The sequence below is a fragment of the Pelodiscus sinensis genome, chromosome 2, assembly GCF_049634645.1.
Source record: "Pelodiscus sinensis isolate JC-2024 chromosome 2, ASM4963464v1, whole genome shotgun sequence".
Classification (NCBI taxonomy): Eukaryota; Metazoa; Chordata; order Testudines; family Trionychidae; genus Pelodiscus; species Pelodiscus sinensis.
Genome location: NC_134712.1, coordinates 224563861 through 224591296, shown reverse-complemented (window position 1 = coordinate 224591296; position 27436 = coordinate 224563861). Strand labels below are relative to the sequence as shown.

At 41.4% G+C, this 27436-nt stretch overlaps 1 protein-coding gene across 3 annotated transcripts in view; it reads left to right on the top strand.

Moving 5' to 3' along the window:
- ARHGAP21 (Rho GTPase activating protein 21) overlaps positions 1-27436 on the top strand; it is a 195043-nt gene that overhangs the window by 80591 nt on the left and 87016 nt on the right. For all 3 annotated transcript variants that reach the window (XM_075922534.1, XM_014569653.3, XM_014569652.3), the window contains exon 3: positions 3720-3744. In XM_075922534.1, coding sequence (XP_075778649.1) covers positions 3720-3744 — 25 coding nt within the window. The remainder of the gene's footprint in view (positions 1-3719; positions 3745-27436) is intronic.

Sequence of the window (27436 nt, the reverse complement as noted above, 5' to 3'; positions counted from 1 at the left end):
TGGTTAAAAAAAATCCATGACTTTATTCCTGGTTCAGTTCATCTCTCTCTCCCCCCAGCTCCTGCTCTAAACTCTCAAACAGATAAAACTGCCTTGTTTCATTTCAAACTTCTCCCACTCTGTTCCCTTTGGCTCTTCTGGCACCCTGCCAACACTCCCTGGATACCCACTATTCTGGTTTTAACCCTTTAGTTATTAACTTGGGATATCTGGAAAAGGGTAGTACCCCTCCTATCCATCACAGCCTCCATTGACCTTCCTTATCAGATAAAGTAATTAAGGTAGTTTCTAAGGTAACCAGGACCCAAACCATAACTGACATAGCTCAGAGCAAACAGCCTGAATTACACTGCAAACCAAATGAGCAGACTGGAGCCACAGGTATTCTCTGGAACGCATGAAATAGGCTGCTATACACCTATATCTATCTATTTTCATTTCATTTTATTGAAATGTAATGTAAAACTTGAATAAGGATGAATCAGTTGTATTTATAAAACATTATAAATCTGGGGTTGTTCCTGGGGAACAGGTTAACTGTTTCCCAGTAAGCATTACCTAGTATGGGTGATGCTTACTGGGGGAACCAGTTAACTGGTTACCCATTCACATCCCTATTTCAAGACAGGGCCTTGGAGATGGGGTGGGGGGAGTGCTGGAGTTGCGGGGGTGAGAGTTGAGGGGTGAGGAGGGGCTCAGTGTTCCCTCACACTTGCCAGGGGCCTGTTCTCTCTCTCTCTCTCTCTCTCTTTCTCTCGCGTGCGCCAATGTTTCTCCCTGGCCCTAGGGGCCTGTTTGCCCTTCTCCCAATCTCCTAAAGGTGTCGTTCCCCCCTCCCCGGCCACTGCAGCCAAAGGTTAGTGGGTGGGGGGAAGGAGGGAGGGGAGAAGGGAGGGAGAGAGGCGGAGGAAGGGAAACCCAGACCTGCTGGCCACTTCTTTGGTGGCATTTCTGCGCCCAGTGGACACTTCAGGATAACTCTCCCCTGCAGGCTCGGTGTCCCCGGTGGCTACTCTTCTATCGTGTCCTTCCAAGCAGCAGCCCTCTCCTTTGTATATTATGGAAAACCTGTCTTTTTCCTAGAGCTTCCTGTTGTCCCGGCATAACCAAACCCTGACCTTTCTTTAAGTTAGGAGGAGAGGAACTGCATACCAAATGTGGTGGCCCTAGCTCTTACCGCTTAGGAAGAGTTCTTGAACAAATGGACTCACAAACTCACAGTGCACATCCTCTTAAATAAATAAATAAATATATAAAAATAGGGTCAAGTCTGATTGTGTTAGGAGTCATACAAATGCATATAAAGTACATGGTCCTTTTTTGAAAGAGCTTTTTATCTAAGAAGGGAAGGTGACGTAAAATAAATGGGAGAGGGATAAATCCAACACACAATGTAGTATACTTCTGTCTCCATAATATATTGTTCTATAGATTGGGCACCAACCAAGCCCTATTTATTGATTTCTTATATGCCTCCTGACCAGGGCTCAACAAACTGTAGAATCTACTCGCCCAAGGCGAGTAGATTTCAGCCGCGCACCCTGTTTACCAGTGGTATGTGCATGTGCAATACTGCTCTTGCGTATGCGCAGTGCGGGTCTGGCAAGCGGCTTTCGCCACTGTTTGTCAAGCCCTGATCATGACAATAGCTGGTCTTGAGAGAGTATATTGAAGTGTAAGGTAGGTAGCTTTATGAGCTAGATCAGGAAGGGCACTCCATATGTGAGAGAAGATTTAAGGAGCTGAGAAATGGGCAGGTGAGACTGATATTGTGGGATTAAAGGTGACAAGGGGCAACGTGATGAAGCAGAGAAGAGTATAATGAACATTATATGCTAAGTTGCCACAGAAGCTTTATTTTTATAAGTGTACTACTTTCTGCATGTTTGTATTGTTATGAATGATGTAATACAACTGAAACAGAATATGCTAAAAAGTTTTGCAGTATATATATGAGGGGAATGTAAAACATGCTTTTAAAATTCAGAAGCACTTGCATTATCAGGTGCTCCAGGTAGTTTTTTTTAGGATTGAGCCCACTGCTTATGTGACATACAAAATACATTCAATAGTAATCTTTTGCAGCTGTTTCCTGATAAAGTTGTGCATGCTGGATGACAGATTTCCAGTTCTTTACAAAATGATACTCATTCTAAAGTTGGCAATCTATTAGTATTGTTCTATCTACTTTTTAGAGATAGTCGACATGTGATCCTTACTAGTTCAATCCTTTCTAAAGTTAATTTTTTGTGTTGAGGTTTTTAAAGCTTCAGCAGACTCATTGATAACTTCTATGGTGTGGTGACAATGTATTGTGATGCAAATTATACTGAATTGCTGGATCACAACAAGGCAGGTTGTAGCTTAGGGGGACCTTTCCCTCTATATTGTACCACATATTATAAACTTTCAGGCAAAAAAAATAAATCATTCACTTGGAGCAAAGGTTGGGATGAAAAGCTATCATTACAAGAAAACAGAATTAATAGGAGAAACATATATATATATAAAGTGTGTGTGTGTGTGTGTGTGTGTGTGTGTGTGTGTGTGTGTGTGTGTGTGTGTGTGTGTGTGTGTGCGCGCGCGCGCGCAGCCTGGACATTTGGAACTAAGGCTCCACTTTAAAAAACAATTTACACTGGTAAGATTACTAAATTTAGCTTTGCCTTCACTAGTTTACCTCATTCTAAGTGAGGCCATGTCAGCAAAGTAAACTCTTAAACCAAGATACTTTTTTTTTAAATGAGAAGTTAATAGACTTCTGAAAAGGTTGGGTGTGTGTGTGTGTGTGTGTGTGTGTGTGTGTGTGTGTGTGTGTGTATATATATATATTTTTTTTTTTTTTCCTTTGGCAAGGTGGGAAGGGACACTTTGTACTGCTTAAGTGTAACTTTCAAGAAAATGTCTACGATGATGTAAGACAATTTCCAAATTGGTAGAATTTTTGTGAAGTTAGGGAGCAGAAAGGTGGGAATCAGCCTTAATATGGAACAGGAGATTGAATTTAACTGTTGGTACTGAATCTCCGTCTTCATTCTAAAACATGGTTCTGGACAGAAAAGTGACAATGTAAAAACGTACCTGCTTATTCAGATTATCTCCTTCCTAACTATTGTCAAGTTATAGCTGCATAGCTCACTGATGCAACCCAGTTTTTAGCTGTTAATATTCAAAACTAAATGCAGCTATGAGAGAGGAAGCATCAACAAACTTGTCACCTAAGACCTGTTCTAACCATAGAAATTGATCACAGTATTACAGATAAAGCTTGATATTTTGATTTTAAAAGGAGTTTGCAGGATTTGCCGTTAAAAAAATATTTTAGACTTCTAAAGTGAACCATTTTGATGGAATCATTGATAGACAAAATGTGGAACCTCTGAATTCAATTTTAGATTGCCACATTTGCAGTAAAGCATTGCATTTTATTGTTTTCTTGAACCAAAAAATGCAATGTGGCTGCTGCTGTGTGACATATCAACTAATATAAGATTTATTATTTTTAAATACACATCCTGCCAAGATTTTTAGTAATTAGTCCCTAATTTTAAAATGTGCTAGACATCCAGCCTCTACCATGTACATCAGACCATTTATTTAAGCATGTAAATATGGATTTATGAGCCTAACCAGGCATCCATTTTTGACACCCTTATCTGTACATATTTTCCTCCATTCGGTAGTTTACATTTTAATTTTATTTTGTTTTTGTTTGACAGGATGAAGAAAATGGAAATAGAGGAGGTATGCATTTTCATTTTTTGTTTTACTATTCCTTATTTGTTGCTTATCAACAATTTATTGTAATAGCTACTTAAGATCTGATTTAAAAATTGTGTGTCAGTGCAAGTTGTTTATAGTTTTTTCATGTGGCATTGGAGCAGAAGTCCATTGAGTACCAGAGGAGTCAGTGTTCCCTCTAAACTGTGGGGCAGCAGATCTTCACAGGTGATTAATCAGCCCTGCCTAGTGCAGGGAGCTGAGTCTCTGACTGGGTGGGGCTGATTAATCACCTGTGAAGCTGTGCTGCCCTGCAGTTTAGAGGGAATAGTGGAAGTGATTTATTCTGTCTCTACTAACTTTAAGTTGAAAAGCATGCAGTATGTAAGTACAGTGGCTATGCTATTAAGAATACTTTACAGGCAGTCCCCGACTTACGCGGATCCGACTTATGTCAGATCCGCACTTACGAAAGGGACTTTTCTCGCCCCGGAGCTCACGGGCGGCGGGTCGCCACCCGTGTCCTCCGGGGCGAGAAAAGCTTCTCCCGGTCTCCCTGGTCTGCTGCGTGGGTCCAGCAAAGCCACTGGACCCCACCCCAGCAGACCAGGGGGACAGGAGCAAAGCCGCGGAGCACGCCCGCAGCGGGACAGCCTGGGCCCGCTTGGGCTGTCCCGCTGCGGGCATGCTCCGCGGCTTTGCTCTCCATCTCCCTGGTCTGCAGGGAGACGGGGAGCAAAGCCGCGGAGCACACCCACAGCGGGACAGCCTGGGCCTGCTTGGGCTGTCCCGCTGCAGGCATGCTCCGCGGCTTTGCTCTCCGTCTCCCTGGTCTGCAGGGAGACGGGGAGCAAAGCCTTGGAGCACGCCCGCAGCGGGACAGCCCGGGCGCGCTTGGGCTGTCCCGCTGTGGGTGTGCGCCGCGGCTTTGCTCTCCGTCTCCCTGGTCTGCAGGGAGACGGGGAGCAAAGCCTGGGAGCACGCCAGCAGTGGGACAGCCGCGGTGCGCCTGGACTGTCCCGCTGCCCGCGTGCTCTGCGGCTTTGCTCCGCGTCTCCCAGGTCATCAGACTAGGGAGACGGAGCAAAGCCGTGGAGGACTTGGGCGGTCCCGCCACCCCTGTCTCCCTGGTCTGCTGGGGGGTGGGTGCAGCTAGTGCCCCCCTTCCCCCCAGCAGATCAGGCTTTTCTTATCTACCCCTGGGGTAGAGCAGCTGGGGGCTGCCGGGTTGGTCCCGCAGCGCCACTCCGGACCAACCCGGCAGCACCCCAGCTGCTCTGCCCCAGGCGTCCTGATTCAGCCGCTGCTGGTCAGTTTCAGCAGCGGTTGAATCAGGACGCCTGGGGCAGAGCAGCTGGGGTACTGCTGGGTTGCTCCAGTAGCGCCAAGGAGCCGCGCTACTGGAGCAACCCAGCAGCACCCCAGCTGCTCTGCCCCAGGCGTCCCCAAGTCAGCCGCTGCTGAAACTGACCAGCGCTGACTACAGGAAGCCCGAGGCAGAGTTGCTCTGCCCCAGGCTTCCTGGAATCAGCCGCTGATCAGTTTCAGCAGCAGCTGACTTGGGGACGCCTGGGTTTCTTAAGTTGAATCTGTATGTAAATCAGAACTGGCATCCAGATTCAGCCGCAGTTGAAATTGATCAGTTTCAGCAGCGGCTGACGCCAGTTCTGACTTACATACAGATTCAACTTAAGAACAAACCTACAGTCCCTATCTTGTACGTAACCCGGGGACTGCCTGTATAAACGTCATTGAATAAATGTGTTACTGTAGCTCTCATGAATTCTTTGTGAGAAACCACCTGGCTTAGCTTTTTAATACTAAGATCCTGATCCTTCAATATGAACCACGCAGGAGCAATCCTGTTGACTTCAGTAGCACTCCACAGAGGTACAGTAGTCCACCTGCTCACAATGTAGGACTGGGGCCTGTTTCTGTATACAAACCATTTTCTCTGTATATTGTGATCAATTAATAACTTCATGGCTCCTGATGCAGTTCATTCTGGTGAAAGCAAACTAGCACTTGATGAGGTCAGGATATGAATCTAGTTGATAAAATATTGGCTGGGATTGAAATAAGCTAAAATTTTACCCACAAATGCAGCATGTAACTTTTAGAAAAATATCTGCTGTATGAACCTAACTAAATTATCACTCAGAATTTTAACAGCATTAATTTGGATTCTCATCTGCTCCAGTATTTTGCTATTTTCATTTTCCATTTCTTCTGAGATTGGACACGTTGAATGTAGTTGAAAGATTCAAGAAAATAAATGTATATGTGAAAAAGTATACACTGTACTAAAACTAGAGGAAAAACCAGTTTTATCCAGTCATTTGTCTGCTGGTTTCCATCCCCCCCCCCCAGCATTCTTTGTATTTTTTTTTTTTTTTTGCTCCATCTTTATTTAATTGAAAATATTAATTTATTTTACAAACCAGAGCAACATTCCTGCTTAACTTAATTCCCCCTTTGGCACTTACAGTTATCTATTCCCTGCCTCCATCTTCTTCTTTTATTTTTTCCTTCCTTACAATGATGAGTATTTTTGATGTGTGAAGAATTTGGCTTCCAAATTAAAGGGGCCTAATCATACTTTCCTTGCTCAACTGTAATTCCCACTGAGCACAGAGTGAACATAGGGAATGCAAAAGATTTATGATTTGGCCCAAAACGAGGGATTAAACATAACATCAGGTGTTTGAATCTGCATTGAGTTTAATGTACAGGTGCAGTTCTCTGAAGACTGGCACATGCAAGTTCAGATTTCTTTGGAGAGCAGCACACTGTATTAAAAGGACACTATTGCAGATTGGTATTCTTTGAGGATGATGCGTGACTGTGGTGCCTCCCAAACAGACTAAGAAAGGAATTGTGGATCTCCCTGCTGCTTCTTTTCCTCTAATCGTGAAGCAGATTATATCCCACCTCCCATGGTTTCAGCTCAGCTGCATTGGCATGCATTTGGTGGGGTGGAGCCAACCCTGCCAACCTATTTCCTACCAACCCGTGTCAGAAAGGAAGCAACAGCCATATGGAAACTGTGTCCTAGTCTGTGCTAGAATACACTGAACACACAGCCTGTAAAGGAGAGTACCACCCCACTGGTTCCTTGGCACAGGCCCATAGAGCAAGAAACACTCTTGCCTTTGGTACTGAAAGGAGTCGATCCTGTGAATAGAACAAGGACTGAATAATCAAGAGTGAATGAACCACTGCCTTACAATACATGTATTTGTTATTGACTAAGTGCTGCAAAACTCCCCATGTGCACATAGTTAGAGCAGGGGTGGGCAAAAGCGCCTCTGCGGGTTGATCTGCTCCAAGTAGCCTGCAGAGGCTCTTCCACTCCCCGTATCCCCAGGTCAATTCCCCCCTGGGAGCGGGGGGAAGTGCGTGAAGTTTCCTTTGCCCTGCAAGGAGCAAGTGGAAGGAGACTTTGCGTGTTCCCCCGCCCCCAAACCCTGATTCCCCTGGGAGTGGGGGGGGAGTGCATAAAGTTTCCTCCCACCACCAGGGGCATGGGCACCTCAGAGGAACCTCAGGGGGGGAGGGGAATACTCTGTGTGCTCTCCCACCCCCAGACCAGTCATGATCTGTGGGTGGGGAAGCAGGGAAGTACAGTAAAACTCCGATGGTCTGGCATCTGATGGTCCGGCACTCCTGATAGTCCGGCACCATCAGGAACCCGGAAGTGCTCCGGGTAGCCGGACCATTGGAGCTGCTCTGCCCCCAGCTTCCCGGATTCAGCCGCTGCTAAAACTGACCAGCGGCTGAATCCGGGAAGCCGGGGGCAGAGCAGCTGGGGCGCTGCTGGGTAGTTCCCGTAGCGCTGCCCCTCGCTGCTGCAGGACCAACCCGGCAGCACCCCAGCTGTCCCCGATTCAGCTGCCGCTGAAACTGACCAGCGGCTGACTAAAGGAAGCCCCGGGCAGAGCTGCTCTGCCCCGGCTTCCTGGAATCAGCCCCTGATCAGTTTCAGCAGCAGCTGACTTGGGTACACCTGGGACAGAGCAGCTGGGGTGCTGCCAGGTTGGTCTAAAAATGAGAAAGTAAGCAATTTTTCAGTAATGTGCTGTGACACTTCTGTGTTTTTATGTCTGATTTTGTAAGCAAGTAATTTTTAAGCGAGGTGAAATTCGGGGGTACACAAGACGAGTCAGACTCCTGAAAGGGGTATAGTTGTCTAGAACAATTGATGACGGATGCCTTATGGAGATAACTCAAATTGATGATTTTATGGAAGAGTTACTTGGAAAAATACATGATGCAAAGGAGCCATCTAGTGGCAACTTCATTGCATAGGTTTTAGGTTAAGGAATGATTGTTTTTTTGTTTAAGGCAGTGTCACTTCTGATTTTGCAGTAACAAGCTTACTTATTTTCTTTTAGCAACTTCATATTACTTAGTAAAATAAGTTAGTAGAATGATTTATCAAATGTCCCACCCCCTCCGAATGAGGTTTTTTTAAGTTTTATGAGTATTATTAAATACTTAAAGGAATTAGGGGAGCAGTATAAAGACCACTTTTTTTTTTTTTTTTTTTTTTTTTTTTGTGGTGGTGGTGGTGAAGTGAATGGGGGACAGGAAAAGTTGGCACTCAAACTTAGAGGGCTGCATAACATTTTATTTTTGTGAAGGAGGCTAAATAGATACTGTACTCTTGCTTGTTTTGAGACAGAAATCTCTTAAATGGAAATTGATTACATTTTACTGTTCTGTGCTTGAAGATATGACTTAGCTGCAGTTTTGTTAAAGGGCTAATTGTAAACATGAACTTTTCTGAAGCACTCACGTAGCATTTTCACTTGAATATTAACATCAAAGATTAAACGAAGGTTGTAATCGCTTTTGTTTCATTTATATAAATTAGATGGGAGTATGTGTAAAACTATTACATTGTTTGCTGAAAATTTTTTTGGAATAGCAGTCCTCTAGTTATTCACACACTTTTTTTTTCCTTTGTCAGGTCCCATCATCTTTATAAGCAAATACAATAATTTCAGAATTGAATGTCTCTTCTAGGGATGTGAATGACTAGTCAACTATCCGATTAGTCTACTTATCGGATAGTCGACAGACTAGTCAACTAGTCACTCCGCCCTCCACTGCCCCCCCTTGCTGCCTCTATCAGAAAGAGGCAGCGGGGAAGGTGAGAAGAAGGGGCGCTTCAAAGCAGCCAGACCCTGGGCTCCACACGGCGCTGCTGCTTTGAAATGCCGTGTGCAGCCCAGGGACAGGGGGGGAACTCTCCGCCACCTTTTCATCTTTGAAGTGTAGCAACAGCCCTATGGCTGAAATGATGAAATGACTAGTATAGTTGATAAGGAAATTAGTGTTGATGTAATACATTTCTTAAAGGCATGTGATTTGGTACTGCAAAACATTTTGGAAAAAAAATTTATGATATAAAATGGTGCACATTAGGGATGTTAATGCGTACCCGGTCATACAATTAACTGGTAAGCCTGGACACATAAATTAATCTTAATGGTTACATCCACCACCCTCCCTTGCTGCCTGTATCAGAAGCAGCAAGGGGAGGGGAAGGCAGGAACCAATACCTGTGGAGAGCCACCTTTTAAGCCAGCTCCCCATGAGCACTGGCCTCCCTGTACCCTGTTCTGCTGCCTAGGGCTGTTGCTGCACTTCAAAGGCAGAGGCGCCCTTATCGACTAATCAAATAGTTGATGCAAATTGCATCGACTATTCAATTAGTCGATTAATCTAAATTTAACATTGCTAGTCTTGACAGTGTTTAGCACTTAGGGATTTGGCCATGCAAGACTAGGACTTGAGTACCCTCAATTCCCACTGATTTCACTAGGAGTTGTGGATTCACAGTAGAGATGTGGATTCTCAGTAGGGATGTAAAAATGCAGTTAAAAAGGTAACTGTGTAATCACTAAAAATCGTAGTTACATGCACTGCAAGCTCTGCAGCTGGGATTGCCAGGTATCTGGTTTTGAACCGGACAGTCCAGTATTTGAGCTTTCTGTTCGGGGTACAAATTGAGAAAATGTAAATATCTGGTATTTTCTAAATAAGATGTAATGTAGATTGTGATGTAATGTCAAGTGTGTCCGGTATTTTTATTGAAACCATCAGGCAACCCTGTCAGCTTAAAGCTTATTCAAGCTTTATACTGCAAAGCTTGCAGTCAAGCGTTCCTGGGAGTGGGACTGGCAGGGGCTGCTGTTGGGTCCGCTCCCAGGAAGGAGACTTCGCTGTGGATAAAGAGAGGTTGAAAAAGAATGGCAGCTGTTGTGTCAGAGATCAGACTCTGGTCATCTTGAAATTCTTTGGTTCAGGATAAGTTTGGTCTTTCAGAAAATTACCATTAATGCTGTTACCTATCACAACACGCGTGTTCCTGAACTACCAAATCTATTTTTCATGTTTGTTCTCTATTTCAAATGGAGGAAGTGTTACTGTGAATGTATTCATGTCAAAAACCCATCTACCATGCTAAAGAACAGAAGTAGCTGACTAGTTAACCACTGTGAATATCCTCCTTAGTGGTACAGAGGCTGTCAGACTGGGGATGGGACCCAATTCTTTTATGTCCCATGAAGTCTTATCTGTGCATCTTTCTGTCTTCTGTCTCCAAAAGCCCATGTGTGGTCAGTGTCTGAGGGCCAGAGCTCCTTGCACCGCATGCACACATAAGTCAGGCAATCATACATGCCACATTCAGTGCAATCAACTGAATAGTCCCCATTCTAATGGTGGATGTCTGCTTGTATACTTTACTCTTATAGCTCTTTCTTTTGCTGTTGAAATTTAAACAGAGGCTGTTTATCGTCTTTAGTTTAAAGAATGTTAATTAAGTTTATCTAGCCACCCCCCGCTCCCAAGCCCCCGCTATTCATGAGCAGACTTTTGAAATCCCTGTAGAATAGTGATAGAAATGTAGCCGTGTTAGTCTGGTCTAGCTGAAACAAAAAACAGGACTATGTAGCACTTTAAAGACTAACAAAATGGTTTATTAGGTGATGAGCTTTCGTGGGCCGGAGGAAGCGGGTCTGGCCCACGAAAGCTCATCACCTAATAAACCATCTTGTTAGTCTTTAAAGTGCTACATAGTCCTGTTTTTTGAAATCCCTGTTCTTCTTGCCCCAGCCCCAGGTTAAAGGTGCTAAACCGCTTGGGGATCAAAGCCTTTTTAGGAAGCTCTCAGCCTGTTAGGCTGCAAGGCTCAGCGTACAGTCCCCCAAACCAAGAGACTACGTGTTTACTTCCATTAAGTAGCAAGCACACCACAAAAGGTGCAAACTACAGATGACAAACTCACACCAAGGGGCATGTAGTAATCTGGGGCACTCCTTCGCAAAACTTCCCTATTGACTGCTATTGTTTGCTAGCTCCTCTGGTCACTTAGGAGCAAGCTTTTTAAACCCCTGTACTCCCTGAGTAGCCCTGCTCTCTGGTTAAGTTTTGATGGGTGCCAAAGGGCTTGGGATCAAAGCCCCATTAAAGCAAGGCTGTGAACTTCTTTTAAACAAGCTAGCTGAGGAGCTTGTTGGCCCATTAATGTTGATTTTCAAAAAGTCTTGGAACACTGGGGAAGTTCCAGAAGACAGAAAGAAAGCTAATATGCCAGTGTTTAAAAAGGGCAAATCCACTGGTCATGCAGGTAGGCATTGTAGGCATGTTAGTCTGACCTAGATCCCAGTAAGATAATGGAATGTCCGATAAAGGGGGCTCATACAAGTCCCTTAATTATTTTTATTAATAAAAAGTCAACATGGGTTCATGGATAATAGATCCTGTCAATACATCTTTGATGACTTTTTTTCTTCATGAAATGGCTAGTATAGTTAATAAGGAAATTAGTGTTGATGTAATAGATTTCGGAAAGGCATTTGATTTGGTACTGCAAAACATTTTGAAAGCTATATATGACATAAAAAAGGGATGTTAATGTGTACCCAGTCACACGATTAACTGGTAAGCCTGGACACATCGATTAATCTTAATGGTTACATGCACCGCCCTCCTTTGCTGCCTGTATCAGAAGCAGCAAGGGGTTGGGGAGGCAGGAGCCAATGCCTGTGGAAAGCCACCTTTTAAGCCAGCTCCCCATGAGCACTGGCTCCCATGGAGCCACCTGCCCTCCCCCCACCCTGCCCTGTGTTATCTTACCTCTGTGTTTGGCACTAGTGCGACCCCTGCTAGAAAACTGTATCCAGTTCTGATGTCTACATTTCATGAAGGATGTTGCTAAATTGGAGAGTATTTAGAGAAGAGTAATGAACGTAATTAAAGGATTAGAAAACAATCTTGATAGGAATAGACTCAGGGAATTCAAACTATTTAACTTAATGAAGAGAAGGTTAAGGGGTGAATTGAATACAGTTTATAAGGGCATAGATGGAGAACAAATATTTGATGATAGACTCTTCAGTGTAGCAGAAAAAGGTATAACACAGTCAAATGACTGGGAAATGCAGTGGAAATAAGGTATACATTTTTAACAGCATGAGTAATTACTCATTAGAGCAACTAACGCAGGGATCATGGTGAATGCTCCATCACTGACAATTTTTAAATGAAGATTGCCTGTTGTATAAAGGATATGTTCTAGGAACTATTGTGGGGAAATGCTGTGGCCTGTGTTCCACCGGAGAATCAAACTAGATGATCATAATGGCCCTTTCTGGCTTTGGAATTTATCAACATTATAAACTCTATTTTCCAAGGGGTTCATACATAAATTTAGCTTAGATTCAAATTACTTTTGCTGATGTTTAGCTTTAGTTTTAAAATATGGCTTGACTTATATAAGCACATTTGTCATGCCAACTATATAATAATTTTTTAGGTTTCTCTCTCTCTTCTGAACAGTTTTATTAAGAATACAGTGTTATCAGAATTGCTCGGGTATATTGATGGTGTCGTCATCTACTGAATGCAGCCACAGAGTTCTTGGAGGCTTCCTAACACAAAGTGGAAAGAATGTGATAAGAATTTGAGAGAGAATGAGTTGCAAACAATAGAAGGAACTAATTTGAATGTATCAACCCCTTTATCATGTGAACTTGCATAATTATCTGCTAGTTCAGTTTTTCCAGTATTGTGGAGCAGGTGCCAGTAGGGGAAATGCAGAAATTGCCAGAGGCCCTTGGACAGATTTCTATGTTCTTTAGTCTCAGCTTTCAATAAAAAAGACAAATTTTAACTGTCATAGTTGTGAATAAAACCTTGAAAGCATGAAGCAAATGTAACTAATGCAAAAGTCATCTGCTTGTGTTGGCTAAGAGCCTGAAACAATAACTCTAAGAGATGTGAACTGCTCGATTCGTTTCAATGGATGGTAAGTCAGGTACTTGTCATAAGAAATTCAGTGTTAACATTATTAACAATTACACTGTTCAAAGCTTGTAAGAGAGAGGAAAAATACCATATTATGAACATTTACACCAGTTTCTCTCAAATTATGTGTCGTGCTATCTGAAGTGCCTCACAACAGTGAGTGTCAATCTCAGGTCAGATTGTCAAAATAGATCACCTCCTCCCCCACCACTTCCAAAACTGGCAGTAAATAGATTTCACCAAGCCACTAACAAATGGGTACTCCTAGAGCTCTTTATTAGCCTTACCACATGGTCATAAACAGTACCATGTCAAGCCCTACCTGGAGTACTAGAGTTTAATGCTGGTTGCTATACCAAATCACATCACATCAGTTTTTTCCCTATCCTAAAGGGTCAGTCACTTACCCCAGGGCAGTGGATGTCCTCAGTGACATAGCAAAGACAAAAGCTGGCAGCCGATTTCTTGAGGTAAACTACCTTAAGAATGATTAGTTAAGAATAAGGGTAATTATTGAGAGATTAAAGCAGGTAAAATACATTAATATGTGAGTCTAAATCCAAAATTATAGCAGAGATGTAGTAATCTGCTCCATAAATCTCTCATGGTTATGCAAAATACCATTGGGGATTTTTGTCTGAGTATTCAGAGGTGAAGGATCATTGCCTGGAATCCATTTTTTAGCTTCTCCAGAAAATAATCTGAACTGTGTCTTCACCCACATCGGTTTCATGTGAGTCTGATTTTTGTATTGTTAAACACAATGGCCCTTGCTTTGAGATTAACAACCTTCATATACATTTCCAAGTCTCCGATCATATTTGATAGATAAATGTAAATTTTAATGTAATAGCACTCAACAATCCTTCCTTAGTCTTCATGAAGTTCACACGTCAAGTAAACCCCCATTTTAGTACTAACACACATTTAATCTAGGGTTATTAATTACAGGGTACCCCTAATGTAGAAGTATTATAATGGTAAACTGCAAATGAAAACCATACAGTCAGCATCATCTTTGATCTAGATCAGCACTCAAATGAGTTAGTTTGAACATATAACACTTTAATATTCCCATACAAATGAATTCTCATGAAACTCTGGTTTGTGCTGGCTTCTGGTCTGTCAGCATCACATTGTGGACTGCACCCCTCTAAAAGGCTCCCTGTTGCATGGTGTCAGCAAAGGGTAGAAAACATCCTGTGATTCAGGATGTGTGAGACTTTAACAACATTTTATGGGACTGGATGGTCACAGGCATTAGTTTTTATTTTTCTGAATAGCGTGGGAGTGAGTAGCCTTTCTAAAGTTTGGAAATCACAATGCTAATCCATAATATAGTGATAGAGATGTAGCCGTGTTAGTCTGGGGTAGCTGAAGCAAAATGCAGGACAATGTAGCACTTTAAAGACTAACAAGATGGTTTATTAGATGATGAGCTTTCGTGGGCCAGACCCACTTCCTCAGATCAAATAGTGGAAGAAAGTAGTCACAACCATATATACCAAAGGATACAATTAAAAAAAATGTGATCACAAAGAGAAAACAGTTTCTTGCCATTTTAACCAGAAAGGACACTCTCTCAATGACTTAACCACCTGCATTCTGCTACAAAGACCTTTTACATCTGCACTTGAAAGGGAATCCTCTGAACTGTCATTCATGTTAAAATTCGACACTTTCCAAAAAGGACTCAACAAACATTTGAACTATCTCACCCATTACCAAGATAGTTAGACAAACATCCATTACCAAGATAGTTTCCCCAATTATCACCTCTAATACTATTAACTCACAAACATCCCACTCTCCCTACCTCTAATAGCATCAATTCACAGACACTTACCTTCCATCCTTCCCCCCCCTGCATCCCCCTCCTGTTCTGCAATGTGATTTGTCCTTTTCATATTCATTTTTTTTTAATTGTATCCTTTGGTATATATGGTTGTGACTATTTTCTTCCACTATTTGATCTGAGGAAGTGGGTCTGGCCCACGAAAGCTCATCATCTAATAAACCATCTTGTTAGTCTTTAAAGTGCTACATTGTCCTGCTTTTTAATCCATAATATAAGAACTTAAGGTAAATGTCATCTTTTTATATCTTGGAGAGATTTGCTGATATTTGGCATTTGCCACCCCACATTGATTACCTATTATTTCATCCCCTCTTAAGTAATGCCATTGTGTATTTACCTTAAATAGAGTTAAAATCAGTAAAACAAGGAGAATTACTTCAGCACTCCACAGACAGCAACAAAGTATGTCTGCACTGCAGCTGGGAGTGTGCCTACCAGTCTGGGTAGGCAGATGTGCACTAACTGCTTGAGACAGCATTTTAAAAGTAGCGGTGTGGCTGTTGTGGCAGTACAGGCTAGCTCAGTGGTGTACCACCAGGAGTATGCATATCCTTGGAGCTAGGCAGGGTCCTTCCAGGGGCTACTTCAACTCATTTAGATATTGCATAGTTTTACAACCGGCTATATAAAAAGCCCTAGTGAAGTCAGTACAAACTAAAATGACTTCTTTGTACTACTCTGTTTACTAAACACTACAATATAAGTACAATATTTATATTCCAATTGATTTATTTTAAAATAATGTGATAAAAATAAGAAAGTTAGCAATTTTTATTCATGTACTGAGACACCTTTGTATTTTCATGTCCAAGATTTTAAGTGAGGTGAAATTCAGTCTTTACGGCTGAGGATATTGGGGAGATTCCCAAACTGAAGCCATTTCTTTAAGGTGAAAAATAAGAGGAATTGTCCCAGATTGAGGTTAGAGGAAGTTTTGGAGCCAATTGATAAATTTAACAGTAACAAATCACCGGGACCAGATGGCATTCACCCAAGAGTTCTGAAAGAACTCAAAAGTGAAATTGCGGAACTATTGACGGTTGTTTGTAACCTATCCTTTAAATCAGTTTCCATAACTAATGACTGGAAGATAGCTAATGTGATGCCAATATTAATAAAGGGCTCTAAAGGTGATCATGGCAATTACAGACCGGTAAGTCTAACATCAGTATCAGGCAAATTATTTGAAACTATAATAAAGAATAAAATTGTCAGACAAATAGATTAACATAATTTGCTGGGGACACATCAATATGGTTTCTGTAAAGGGAAATCATGCCTTATTAATCAGCTAGAGTTCTTTTGAGGGGCTCAACAAACAGGTAGATAAGGGGGAATCCACTGGATATAATATACTTGATTTCCAGAAAGCTTTTGACAAGGTCTACAACTTGGCTACAACAAATCAGGAAAGAGATCTTGGAGTTACCATGGATAGTTCTCTGAAAACATTCACACAGTGTGCTGTGGCGGTCAAAAAGCCAAATAGAAAGTTAGGAATTATTAAGAAAGGAATAGAAAATAAGACACAGAATATCTTACTGTCCCTGTATAAAACTATGGTATGCCCGCATCTTGAGTACTGTGTACAGATGTGGTCTCCTCACCTCAAAAAAGATATTTTGGTCTTGGAAAGGGTTCAGCAAAGGGCAACTAAAATGATTAGGGGTTTGGAGCAGGTCCAAACCTGAAGAGAGGCTAAAGCGACTGGGACTTTTCAGTTTGGAAAAGAGGAGACTGAGGGGGGATATGATAGAGGTATATAAAATAATGAGTGGTGTGGAGAGGGTGAATAAAGAAAAGTTATTCATTAGTTCCCAATAATATAAGGACTAGAGGACAACAAATGAAATTAATGGGTAGCAGGTTTAAAACTAATAAGCGAAAGATCTTCTTCACACAGCGAATAGTCAACCTGTGGAACTCCTTGCTGCAGGCGATTGTGAAGGCAGAACTATAACAGAGTTTAAAGAGAAGCTAGATAAATTCATGGAGGTTAGGTCCATAAAAGGCCAGGGTGTAGAAATGGTGCCCCTGCTCTCTGTTTGTCAGAGGCTGGATATGGATGGCATGAGACAAATCGCTTGATCATTGTCTTCAGTCCACCCCCTCCGGGGCACTTGGTGCTGGCCACTGTTGGCAGACAGTCTACTGAGCTAAATGGACCTTTGGTCTGACCCAGTACGGCCATTCTTATGTTCAGGGCTTCACGAATGGCGGCAAAAGCCGCTCGCCAGCCCTGCACTGCGCATGCGCAAGACCCATATTGCGCATGCGCACGCCGCAAATGAACGGGGCGCCTGGCTGAAATCTACTTGCCATAGGCGAGTAGATTCAATACTTTGTGGAGCCCTGCTTATGCTCTTATGTTCCTCACCAAAACCTCTTAAGTAAAGTAAGTTGTCGTGGGATAAAAGGAAAGGTTTGTTCATGGGTTGATAACTGGTTAAAAGACAGGAAACACAGGGTAGGAATAAATGTTAAGTTTTCAGGGTGGAGAGAGGTAACTAGTGGGGTCCCCTAAGAGTCTGTCCTGGGACCCATCCTATTCAACTTATTTATAAACGATCTAGAAAATGGGGTAAATAGCGAGGTGGCAAAATTTGTAGGTGATACCAAACTGCTCAAGATAGTTAAGACCAAAGCAGACTGTGAAGAGCTTCAAAAAGATCTCACCAAACTAAGTGATTGGGCAATAAAATGGCAAATGAAATTTACTGTTGATAAATGTAAAGTAATGCAGATTGGAAAAAATAATCCCAACTACACAAACAATATGAGGGGGGCTACTTTGCTACAACTACTCAAGAGAGGTCTTGGAGTCATTGTGGATAGTTCTCTGAAAACATCCACTCAGTGTGCAGTGGCAGTCAAAAAAGGAAATAGAATGTTAGAAGTCATTTTAAAAAAAAGGATAGAGAATAAGAGAGAAAATATTTTATTGCCTTTATATAAAATCATGGTATGCCCACATCTTGAACACTGCGTACAGATGTGGTTGCCTCATCTTAAAGATATATTGCATTGGAAAAAATTTAGAAAAGGGTAACAAAAATGATCGGGGTTTGGAAGGGTCTCATATGAGGAGAGATTAAAAAGATTGGATTTTTCAGCTTAGAAAAGAGGAGACTAAGGGAGGGATATGATAGAGGTCTATAAAATCATGACTGGTATGGAAAAAGTGAATAAGAAAAAATTATTTACTTATTCCTACAATATAAGAACTTGGGGTCACCAAATGAAATTAATAGGCAGCAGGTTTAAAACACTCTATCTATCTAAACTTAAAAAAAAATCTTTCTTAAAGCACACCAAAAGACTAAAAATAAAGTTTTCAGCTAGCAGTGTAGGAGAGAGATTGGATGGCTAACAGTTAGCAACTACCTTGAATCGTATTTAGTGTATTTATAAAAAAAAAATTCTTTTTGGTCTTTCCCCTCAACACATTGTGGGATTGCTGCCCCCTCCCCCCCCACACACACTCTGAGGCTGTTGCCCTCCTGGCTTTGGGGCTGCTGCCCCCCATTAGTCTTGGGCTGCTGTTGGGGGTCCTGGAGCCGGCGGGAGCAGCCTTCCTCATCAGCGGCCTGGCGGGGGGGTCCAGGAGCCAGAGCTGCCAGCACGAAGGCAGGTAGGCCACCTAGAGGAGGTTCTGGGGGGCGACCTGGCGAGGGGGGGGATCCAGAGCTGGCAGGGACAGTCTCCCGGGGGGGTTGGGAGCCGGAGCTGGTGGGGGCGGCCTGCCACGTTGGCCACAGCAGGAGCCAGGTGGCAGAGCACTCCTGCAGGAACAGGCAAGGGCGGCCGGCGCGTGCACAGAAGGGGCAATACGCGTGAGCAGGAAGGGCAAGTTGAAAATCCCGTGACAGACAAACAAGAACGGTGACGGCTTAATAGAAAAAATGTCTAAAAAGGAAGTTTTTCTTCCCTCAACGCACAGTCAATCTCTGGAACTTCTTGCCAGAGGATGTGGTGAAGGCCAGGACTTCAACAGGGTTCAAAAAAGAGCAAGATAGATTCATGGAGGTTAGGTCCATAAATGGCTATTAGACAGGATGGGTAGGAATGGTGTCCCTAGCCTCTGTTTCTCCTCACGTGGGTGATGGGAGGGCTCACGTGAGGATTACCTGTTCTGTTCCCTCCCTCTGGGCATCTGGTATTGGCCACTGTCAGCAGACAGGATACTGAGCTGGATGGACCGTTGGTCTGACCCAGTATAGCTGTTCTTATGTTCTTAATTTGTGTGTTTGCAAGAGAAATCAGACTCCTAAGAGAAGTAAGTTGTCTGGAAAGGTTGAGGGCCATCATTACCATGTTTTTCACATGCTGTTCTTTATAAAATGGTGACAATGATTCTATCCTGAATTCACACTGTGGCTGAAATAATTTAATTCAGTGACTGCTGTGTGTGATCAGACTGACTAGCAAATATTTATATTACCCTTTTTCATTCATAAACAGAAGTGTTTGAGCACATATTTCACACGTTTAAATTCATACAAGCATACACAAATCCATGGACAGTTTACAGCATATCCATTGTCATACTATACTCAAAAATTACTTCCCTGGGTTGCATTAATTCACAAATGTTTGTAATAGAGCGGTAAAATCCCATTTAATCAGGCAGCTGGTTAAACATAGTTTAACTGGTTAATCGCTTAAACGAGGCTGCAGAGAGGGGCAACTCCAGCTGGGCTGGAGCATCCCTGCCTGCAGTGCAGGTGGCCAGGTACACCATGGATGGGAGCTGCTCCAGCCCAGCTGGGCCACTGGTTAACCAGTTAATCTTGTTTCTAAACAGGATTGTAACACTTTCTGAATTATGTATACTGTAAGATGTATGTGAACTATATCCTCTATATTGCAGTTGCTGGATGTGTTAAGTTTTGGGAAACGCAGTTCATGCTCTGATATCTCTACCAAGAGAACAGAATGAGCATCTTGATTTTTCTCAATTTAATTTTGGAAAGCAGGTCAGGTGTGTTGTCTTTGGCAAATGCTACTACAAGCTGTAGTTGACCAAGTAGTGCACAGTGTGAAGTGTTAATGCATGGATGCTTAGAATATTTCATTTGATGTATTCCATTAAAGCTATTCAATACATAAGTTTTCTTCCTTTGATCTAAAATAATACTATTTTGAGATCATTCGTTCATAAATTGAGTAAATAGAAGCAATTTGTCTTTCTACAGAATTCTTTTGTTAATATGAGAACTGAACAAATCTATTTGTGTATTGATATTATGGTAAAAAATGAGGTTGGAAATCTAATTCTCGCAATGTATTTTTGGTGTTATAGTTCATGATATTCTAGCTCATCCCACTTTCTATTTTTGTGTAGCAGTATCCATAGCAACTACCATCATTTCAATTTCTCATCTTTTGCTAACAGTGAATGCTTACCTGCAATATGTCAGCTGCTCAGTTTTCTCTCGTAACAGAATATAAATTGACAAGCTACTACAAGACTTCCATGTCTTTGATTTCCTTGGGATCGCTAGGTGCTCAGTATCCTAAAAAATCAAGCTACTTATTTAGGTGCCTAGTTATTGATTTAGGTATCTACATTAAGTTATAAAAATTCTGACCTGATATTTTAAGCCTGTGTTTGGCTTTGGGTAGGTTCTGGTATGATAAATGAGAGTCAAGCATTTATTCTTGTTAGGAATATTAGTCTTGAATATCTTTTGATGTGTTTCCTTCTGCAGATACAGGAAGCTGACTACAGTGACAGCTCTTGTTCTGAATGAATTTAATTCTATCTCCATATTGTGATTTTTGCATTGATACAATGTTTCCAGAAGTTAACCTATGGTATGCTGTGCATGGTGACTGTAGGAGACAGAACACAAAGGAGAATATATTCTGGAGGAGTGTATAAAGGGGGAGAGCGTTCCCTTCTGGATGAAAAGGAATTTGGAATCTGGGGAAGGGAAGAGAGAATAACAATCACTACCTTTATCTCAGGAGTTAGAAGACAATAGTATCCAGATGCATTGCCTACGTTTTTTAGTGTGAATTTTGTGTGTGCATTTAAGATTTAATTTTCAGTCTGAAAAGACCACACATCAGGAAAGTGCAGCTCATGATTCTAGAATACTTTTGGCTGGCAATTCTGGAAGAGTGTTAACTATCTGTGTGTTCAGTCTACACTTCTAGAGCTATCTTCCACTGGTTCCAATGCTTAATTCTTCTACGTCTTGCTAAAAATATATTTATTTAGAAAATGTCGCCATGTTTGTAGCAGAGATGGACCTTTTGTATCCTAATGATCAGTACTTGTCATCCGAGACCACATCTGTACACAGTACTAAAGTTGTGGGCGTACCATAGTTTTATACAGGGGCAGTAAGATATTCTGTGTCTTATTTTCTATCCCTTCTGTAATAATTCCTAACGTCCTATTTGCCTTTTTGACCGCCGCTGCACAGTGTGTGGAAATTTTCAGAGAACTATCCACGATAACCCCAAGATCTCTTTCCTGATTTGTCATAGCCAAATTAGCGCCCATCATACTGTACGGATAGTTGGGGTTATGTTTTCAAAGGTGCATTACTTTACACTTGTCCACATTAAATTTCATTTGCCATTTTGTTGCCCAATCACTGTTTGGTGAGATCTTTTTGAAGTTCTTCACAGTCTGCTTCTGTCTTGACTATCTTAAACAGTTTAGAATCATCTGCAAACTTTACGACCTCACTGCTTACCCCTTTCTCCAGATCATATGAATAAGTTGAACAGGATTGGTCCCAGGACTGACCCTAGGGGGGCACCACTAATTACCTCTCTCCATTCTGAAAATTTACCATTTATTCCAACTTTTTGTTTCATGTCTTTTAACCAGTTCTCAGTCCAAGAAAGGACCTTCCCTGTTATCCCATCACCATGTAATTTACACAAGAGCCTTTGGTGAGGGACCTTGTCAAAGGCTTTCTGAAAATCTAAATATACTATATCTACTGGATCCCCCTTGTCTGCATGTTTAACCCCTTCAAAGAACTCTAATAGATTAGCAAGACATACTAAAACTTCATCCTATTTACCTCAGACCATTTCTCCGGTTTATTCAGATAATTTTGAACTATGAACTTCTCCTCCAAAGCAGTTGCAACCTCTCCCAGCTTTGTATCATCTGCAAATTTAGTAAGCGTACTCTCTATACTAATATCTGAATCATTGATGAAGATATTGAACAGAACCAGCAGGATTGTGAACTGTTAATAACTACTCTGATAGTGGATATCCAGCCAGTTATGCACAAACCTTATACTAGTACCTCTGGTATCCTGGAAAACCCCCACAGTCTGGACATACTCAGGGAGAATGAGGAAATGAACTTATTAGAGACTATCTGCAAGGCAACTCTGTGAAGCAGATGATAGCGATAGCACACATGCTCTGTCTCTAACAATGTATAAAGAAAGTTTATCTTTGTCCGGATTGCAACTGAGCAATGGGAGATCATGATGGTTCCTTGTCTGGTGATGGAGATGATTGCTAGTAGCCTCATCTGATCAGCTCCTACATAATTTATAAGGTTGTTAGATCATGTAATGTTACAGGAAGTATTGCTCAACAGAATTTTCCAACCTAATCTTAGTTGGCCCTCCTCTAAACCAGAGTGGATGACTAAATTCAGGAGCACAACAGTGTCATGATTTTGTACATTCATTCAGTTGTGGCTTCTCTGTGATTAAGGAAGGCAACAACAAATCTTGTGAGATTGAAGATTCCCAATTAATCTGTTATAAGACTTGTGTAAAATTACAAGAGAACTTCACAGGTTGTCCTAGAAAGGCGTAAGTGGATTCTCTAACTTGTCAACATAAATTCCTTTTCTGCCTCATATCTGACCCTGTCTTGATTAGAAGACGTCTTTATGTTTTTTTCCAGCTCTGGCCAGTTAATGAGTTTTGTTAAAGTGATTGCCCTGATATTATGGGAATTGATAATATACTTAGTAAGAAAGAGCACCCTTCTAAAATACCTATGGCTCCATTTTCTTATATTTTATTCCTAGTGGCATTTAACTCTGTATGGAGAAGCATCTTACTTCCCTAAACATTTGTCTTCATGTGGTGTCAAGTTCATATCTGCGCTGTTAACTCCTCTGAGTTTAGTGAGGGCAGTCCCAATGCAAAATAATACTTGAATAGCATGGAGTGTTTTGTATTATCAGCATAGGGCACCTGTGTCCTGAGAGCTTTATTAGCTCAAGTGTTAACTGCACTTACACTTCACCTACACTTTGCTGGACCAGTTGGGTTGAGTTTAAGAACTATTTAACTTCAGCTGGAGATTTTAGTGTGACCATAGTTGGGTTGGGGGCAATGCTGCCATGAAGATGAGCTTTGACTGAGCTAAAAGGAATGCAAATTCAGCACACAGGATTCTTACACTGCCCCCTAAAAGAGAAGCAATCCAATTTCGATGACTGAAAATCCAGACATTTTCTGTAGTTTGAAAGAAGATACAACTTTAAGGCTCTGTCATGGAGAGCAGCGAGTGAAAAGTTGTGCTCGCAAAGGAAGCCAGAGTAAATGGGGGGTCACAGTGAAGTATTGCTACCACTGTCCAGCAGAGGGCATTTGTACTCGGGAGATGAGTTGTGATCCCTCCATTGTGATGCTGGTGCAATGAGCAGATCTAACGGAGTAAGTAAGATTAAGACCAGTTCCCTCTTTAAGCTAACTTTTATTTCTCAATGCAATATTTTTCTGAAGAAATTGATTTTCTATTTCAGTGTCTTCATGTTCTTTATAAACTACCAGCTTTTTAAGTGTATTTTCATTTGACGGTAGTGAAATTGTGAGTCCAAAAATTGTACGTTACACACTTTGTGCTTTTTTTTTTTATTCTGGGAACAAGGGTTAAATAATGGAAAACAGTTAATCGTATATGTAAGATGTATTGAAATCTGGATTATCTTGTTGATGGATAACTTTAAATGTTGCAAACAAAAAGAGTGCAATAACTTTGATGCAGGAAGTCTGGTTTAGATGACATAGCATAGCTGTATGTGTGAAGGAGAAAAAGTATAAATTTACTTGTTAGGCATTTAACTTTAAAAAATGAAAAACAAAGTAGGGCAGCGAGAGAAGAATCTGGAATTTAAATGTCTGGTACCTAAATTAATCTGGGCAAACATCAAAAATTTGGATTTGATAACCACTACTTTCTATGAAGGCTCTCCTGATGTATGTTTGTATATTGTCTATTAAGGTAAGCTTAAACTGAAACAATTTTTTGTTAGTCTTCCCTGTGCATGGCTTTCATCTTCTGATTTAATTACTGCCCTGTAAAAGTTCCCCTTTCCACTCAGCTGACTCACATCTTGTAAGTAGTTTTATTCAAACAATTTAGATAAGGTAATTTTTAAAAGCCAACTTCCCACATGGCTTAATTGACTTCCCCAAATCGCAGGCGGGAGTATAGTGATTTATTTATACCCAATACATTTGCTTGCTCTGCTTTTGTGATAATTTGTGGTCTACCCTCAACTTAGGGACACTATATATAAATTGTTTGGAAGATTTTTCATATTAAAGCAACACAAAGGTAAACATTTTAAGGATAAAATGCTATCATATTTAAAAGATACTCTGTAAATTTTTCTTGTCCGGCAAGCTCAGTGCCTTTTTTACGCCTGCAATTTTATAACCCATGGTAAATGGTTTAGCTTCAATGAATAATAGAATCATAGAATACTAGACTTGGAAGGGACCTTGAGAGAGCAAATACAGTCCTCAGCCTTCACGGCAGGACCAAACACTGTGATCATCCCTGATGTCTATACAACCTACTCTTAAATATCTCCAATGATGAAGATTCCACAACCTCCCTGGCCAATTTATTCCAGTGTGTAAACACCCTGACAGTTAGGAAGTTTTTCTTGTTGTCCAACCTAAACCTCTCTTGCTGCAATTGTCCAATCTAAGCCTCCCATTGCTTCTTGTCTTATCAGAGGCCAAGGAGAATGATTTTTCTGCCTCCTCCTTATAACACCCTTTTAGATACTTGAAAATGGCTATCATGTCCCCTCTGTCTTCTCTTTTCTAAATTAAACAAGCAAGCCCAGTTCTTTAAGTCTTCCTTCGTAGGTCATGTTTTCTAGACTTTTAATCATTTTGTTGCTTTTCTCTGGACTGTCTCCAATTTCTCCATCTTTCTTGAATTGTGGTGCCCAGAACTGGACACACTACTCCAATCGAGGCCTAATCAAATGGACAATTTTCAAATGACTCTATTGGTTAAAAATACAGTTCATGCTGTGGCATTGGAACCATGTGGAAAATTTGTGACTCACAAGTACTCTTGCAGGGTTGTGTGTTTTATTGTGGAGATTTGTAAGGGACAAGACTCCAACTGCCCTCAGTTCTTTTTCACTCTTTGAGATCTTTGCAAAAGTGGAGAAGGGTGTAATTTAATTTCTTCTGTTAGAGATGGAAGAATGCGGTGTATTTTCCAGGTTTATACTGGGAAATGCATATGCTGTGTTAGTCTGTATCTGCAAACACAACAAGGAATCTTGTGGCATTTTAAAGACTAAAAGATTTACTTGGGCATAAGCTTTCATAGATTAAAAACACTTCATCAGCTTTATTTTTTTTTAAACCCATGAAAGCTTATGCCCAAATCTTTTAATCTTCAAGGTGCCACAGGACTCCTTTTTTGGGGGCAGAGGGAGTAAATACCTTGTTCATCTTTTAGTTTTGCTATAGTCTTATTTTTAAAAAGTATAATACAGAATAACTTTTGGATCTCGTTTTTTCTGTGTGTTTTTTTTTTTTTTGGTCTTGTTTTTGGATTCTGAGGTTCTGTCTCTCGTTATGCATTATTAAGTGTGTCTTTACTTCAGGGATTAATTCTGGGGTTACCTTGTAGTTGGCTTTGTTTTGATTCCCTCCAAACCACAAAACACATACAAAGCCATTGATATTTCCATGGTTGTGGTTTCTCCCCTCCAAATACAGTCTGTTACTTGAATTCAGTGTCTGAAAGCACCTAATATGACTTGGTTTGGGTAATCTTGTGTTAGAACTACATGAGTGGTAGCTAAGCCATTGGATTTAGTATTATAGTCTCTGCAATTTTTTGTGTTTTTATGAAAAAGATGTTGGATTGCGGATCTCTCAGAATATCAAGGTAGAGTTATTCTTTGCAGCATAAACTATTGAGACTTAGTATATCGGCACATTTTACAGGTGTCAGTAACTTGACATATTTGAGTCTCATTTTCAGAGGACCCTTAGGGTGCAGATTTGGTGGTGGCCTTTGAAAACTGGAAGCCAGAGAACATATTGGTGTAATACTTCTTTTGCAAACTGATCTGTGTCTACCTGACAATTTCATTTAAATGCAATTTCTTTAACCGTATTTTCTTAAGTGTTGTTGAGTTTATGGAATATATATTTCATTACTCTTTCCATAATGTCTGCTACTGTCTCTGACATTTTGCTTTGCTTGTTCCAATTTGTCTACAATGTGAATATTGTCATTAGAATCCACAATGGGCCCAATTTTCTCTGTAGCAATATTAAGTTATTTTGTGCAGCAAAATATCCCTCACTTTCATGCCCACAAAAACAGATAGCTGTGTCTTGTTGACTTGCAATATCATGTTGAATATTTTTGCCATAACTGTTCCAGAGGATATGGTTTTGTTCTGTCCATCAAGCAGCATAGCTTCATTCCTGAGGCTGTTCAGCTCAGAATTTCCTTTTCCTCATGTATTCCAGGGAAGGGACTGATTGGCCTCTTTGTTACACTATACTTCTCTGTTCTACTCCATAAATACAAGCTGTACTTTTCAGTATTTGCTCTCCAGTATCCTGCTGCCCAGCTCTATGGAATAATGCATAATAGAATGGATTGTGACACATTCCCCACTCTCCCCTCAAGGAAACCTACAGAGAAATCATCAGGTGCAGGCAGTCGTAGCACAGTGGGGAGCTAGAAACCAAAATGCTGGGTATCTGGCTGCTGAAAAATGTTGGATTCCATGGCGGAATTGCTGGATACCATGGCCACGCGGGGAAAAAGCTGGCTAATGCTGGCATGTAATTGTGGCACCCATAAGTCCTGATCTAAAATGAATAGGCTGTCACATCTCTGAGCTATTATTTCAAATTCTTCTTTGAGTGCTTGCTCATGTGCATTTGAATTAGGTGTGCATACACGTGCTGCGTGCACAGATTCTGGAGCCTTTTTTCCTCAGCGGTATCCATCGGACCAGCAGGGAGCCCCCTAGAATGGTGCCAACATAATGATATATACAAGTACTCCTGCTGGCTTTCCCCTCCCGCAGTTCCTTCTTACCACCCGTGACAGTAGCTGGAGTGTTTCATCTCTGACTTTGCACCCAACATATTCATAGTTACCTCTGTAGTTAGTTATTTGAAGTGTAAATAGTTAGCAATTCATTAAGTCGTTGTTCATATAGTTCAAACCTTCCATGATTCTTGTTTAAAGTGTCTGGAAGGCGGGGGGGGGCACCTCACAGAGACTTGCAGGATCTCCCAGGAAGCAGGGGCAGGG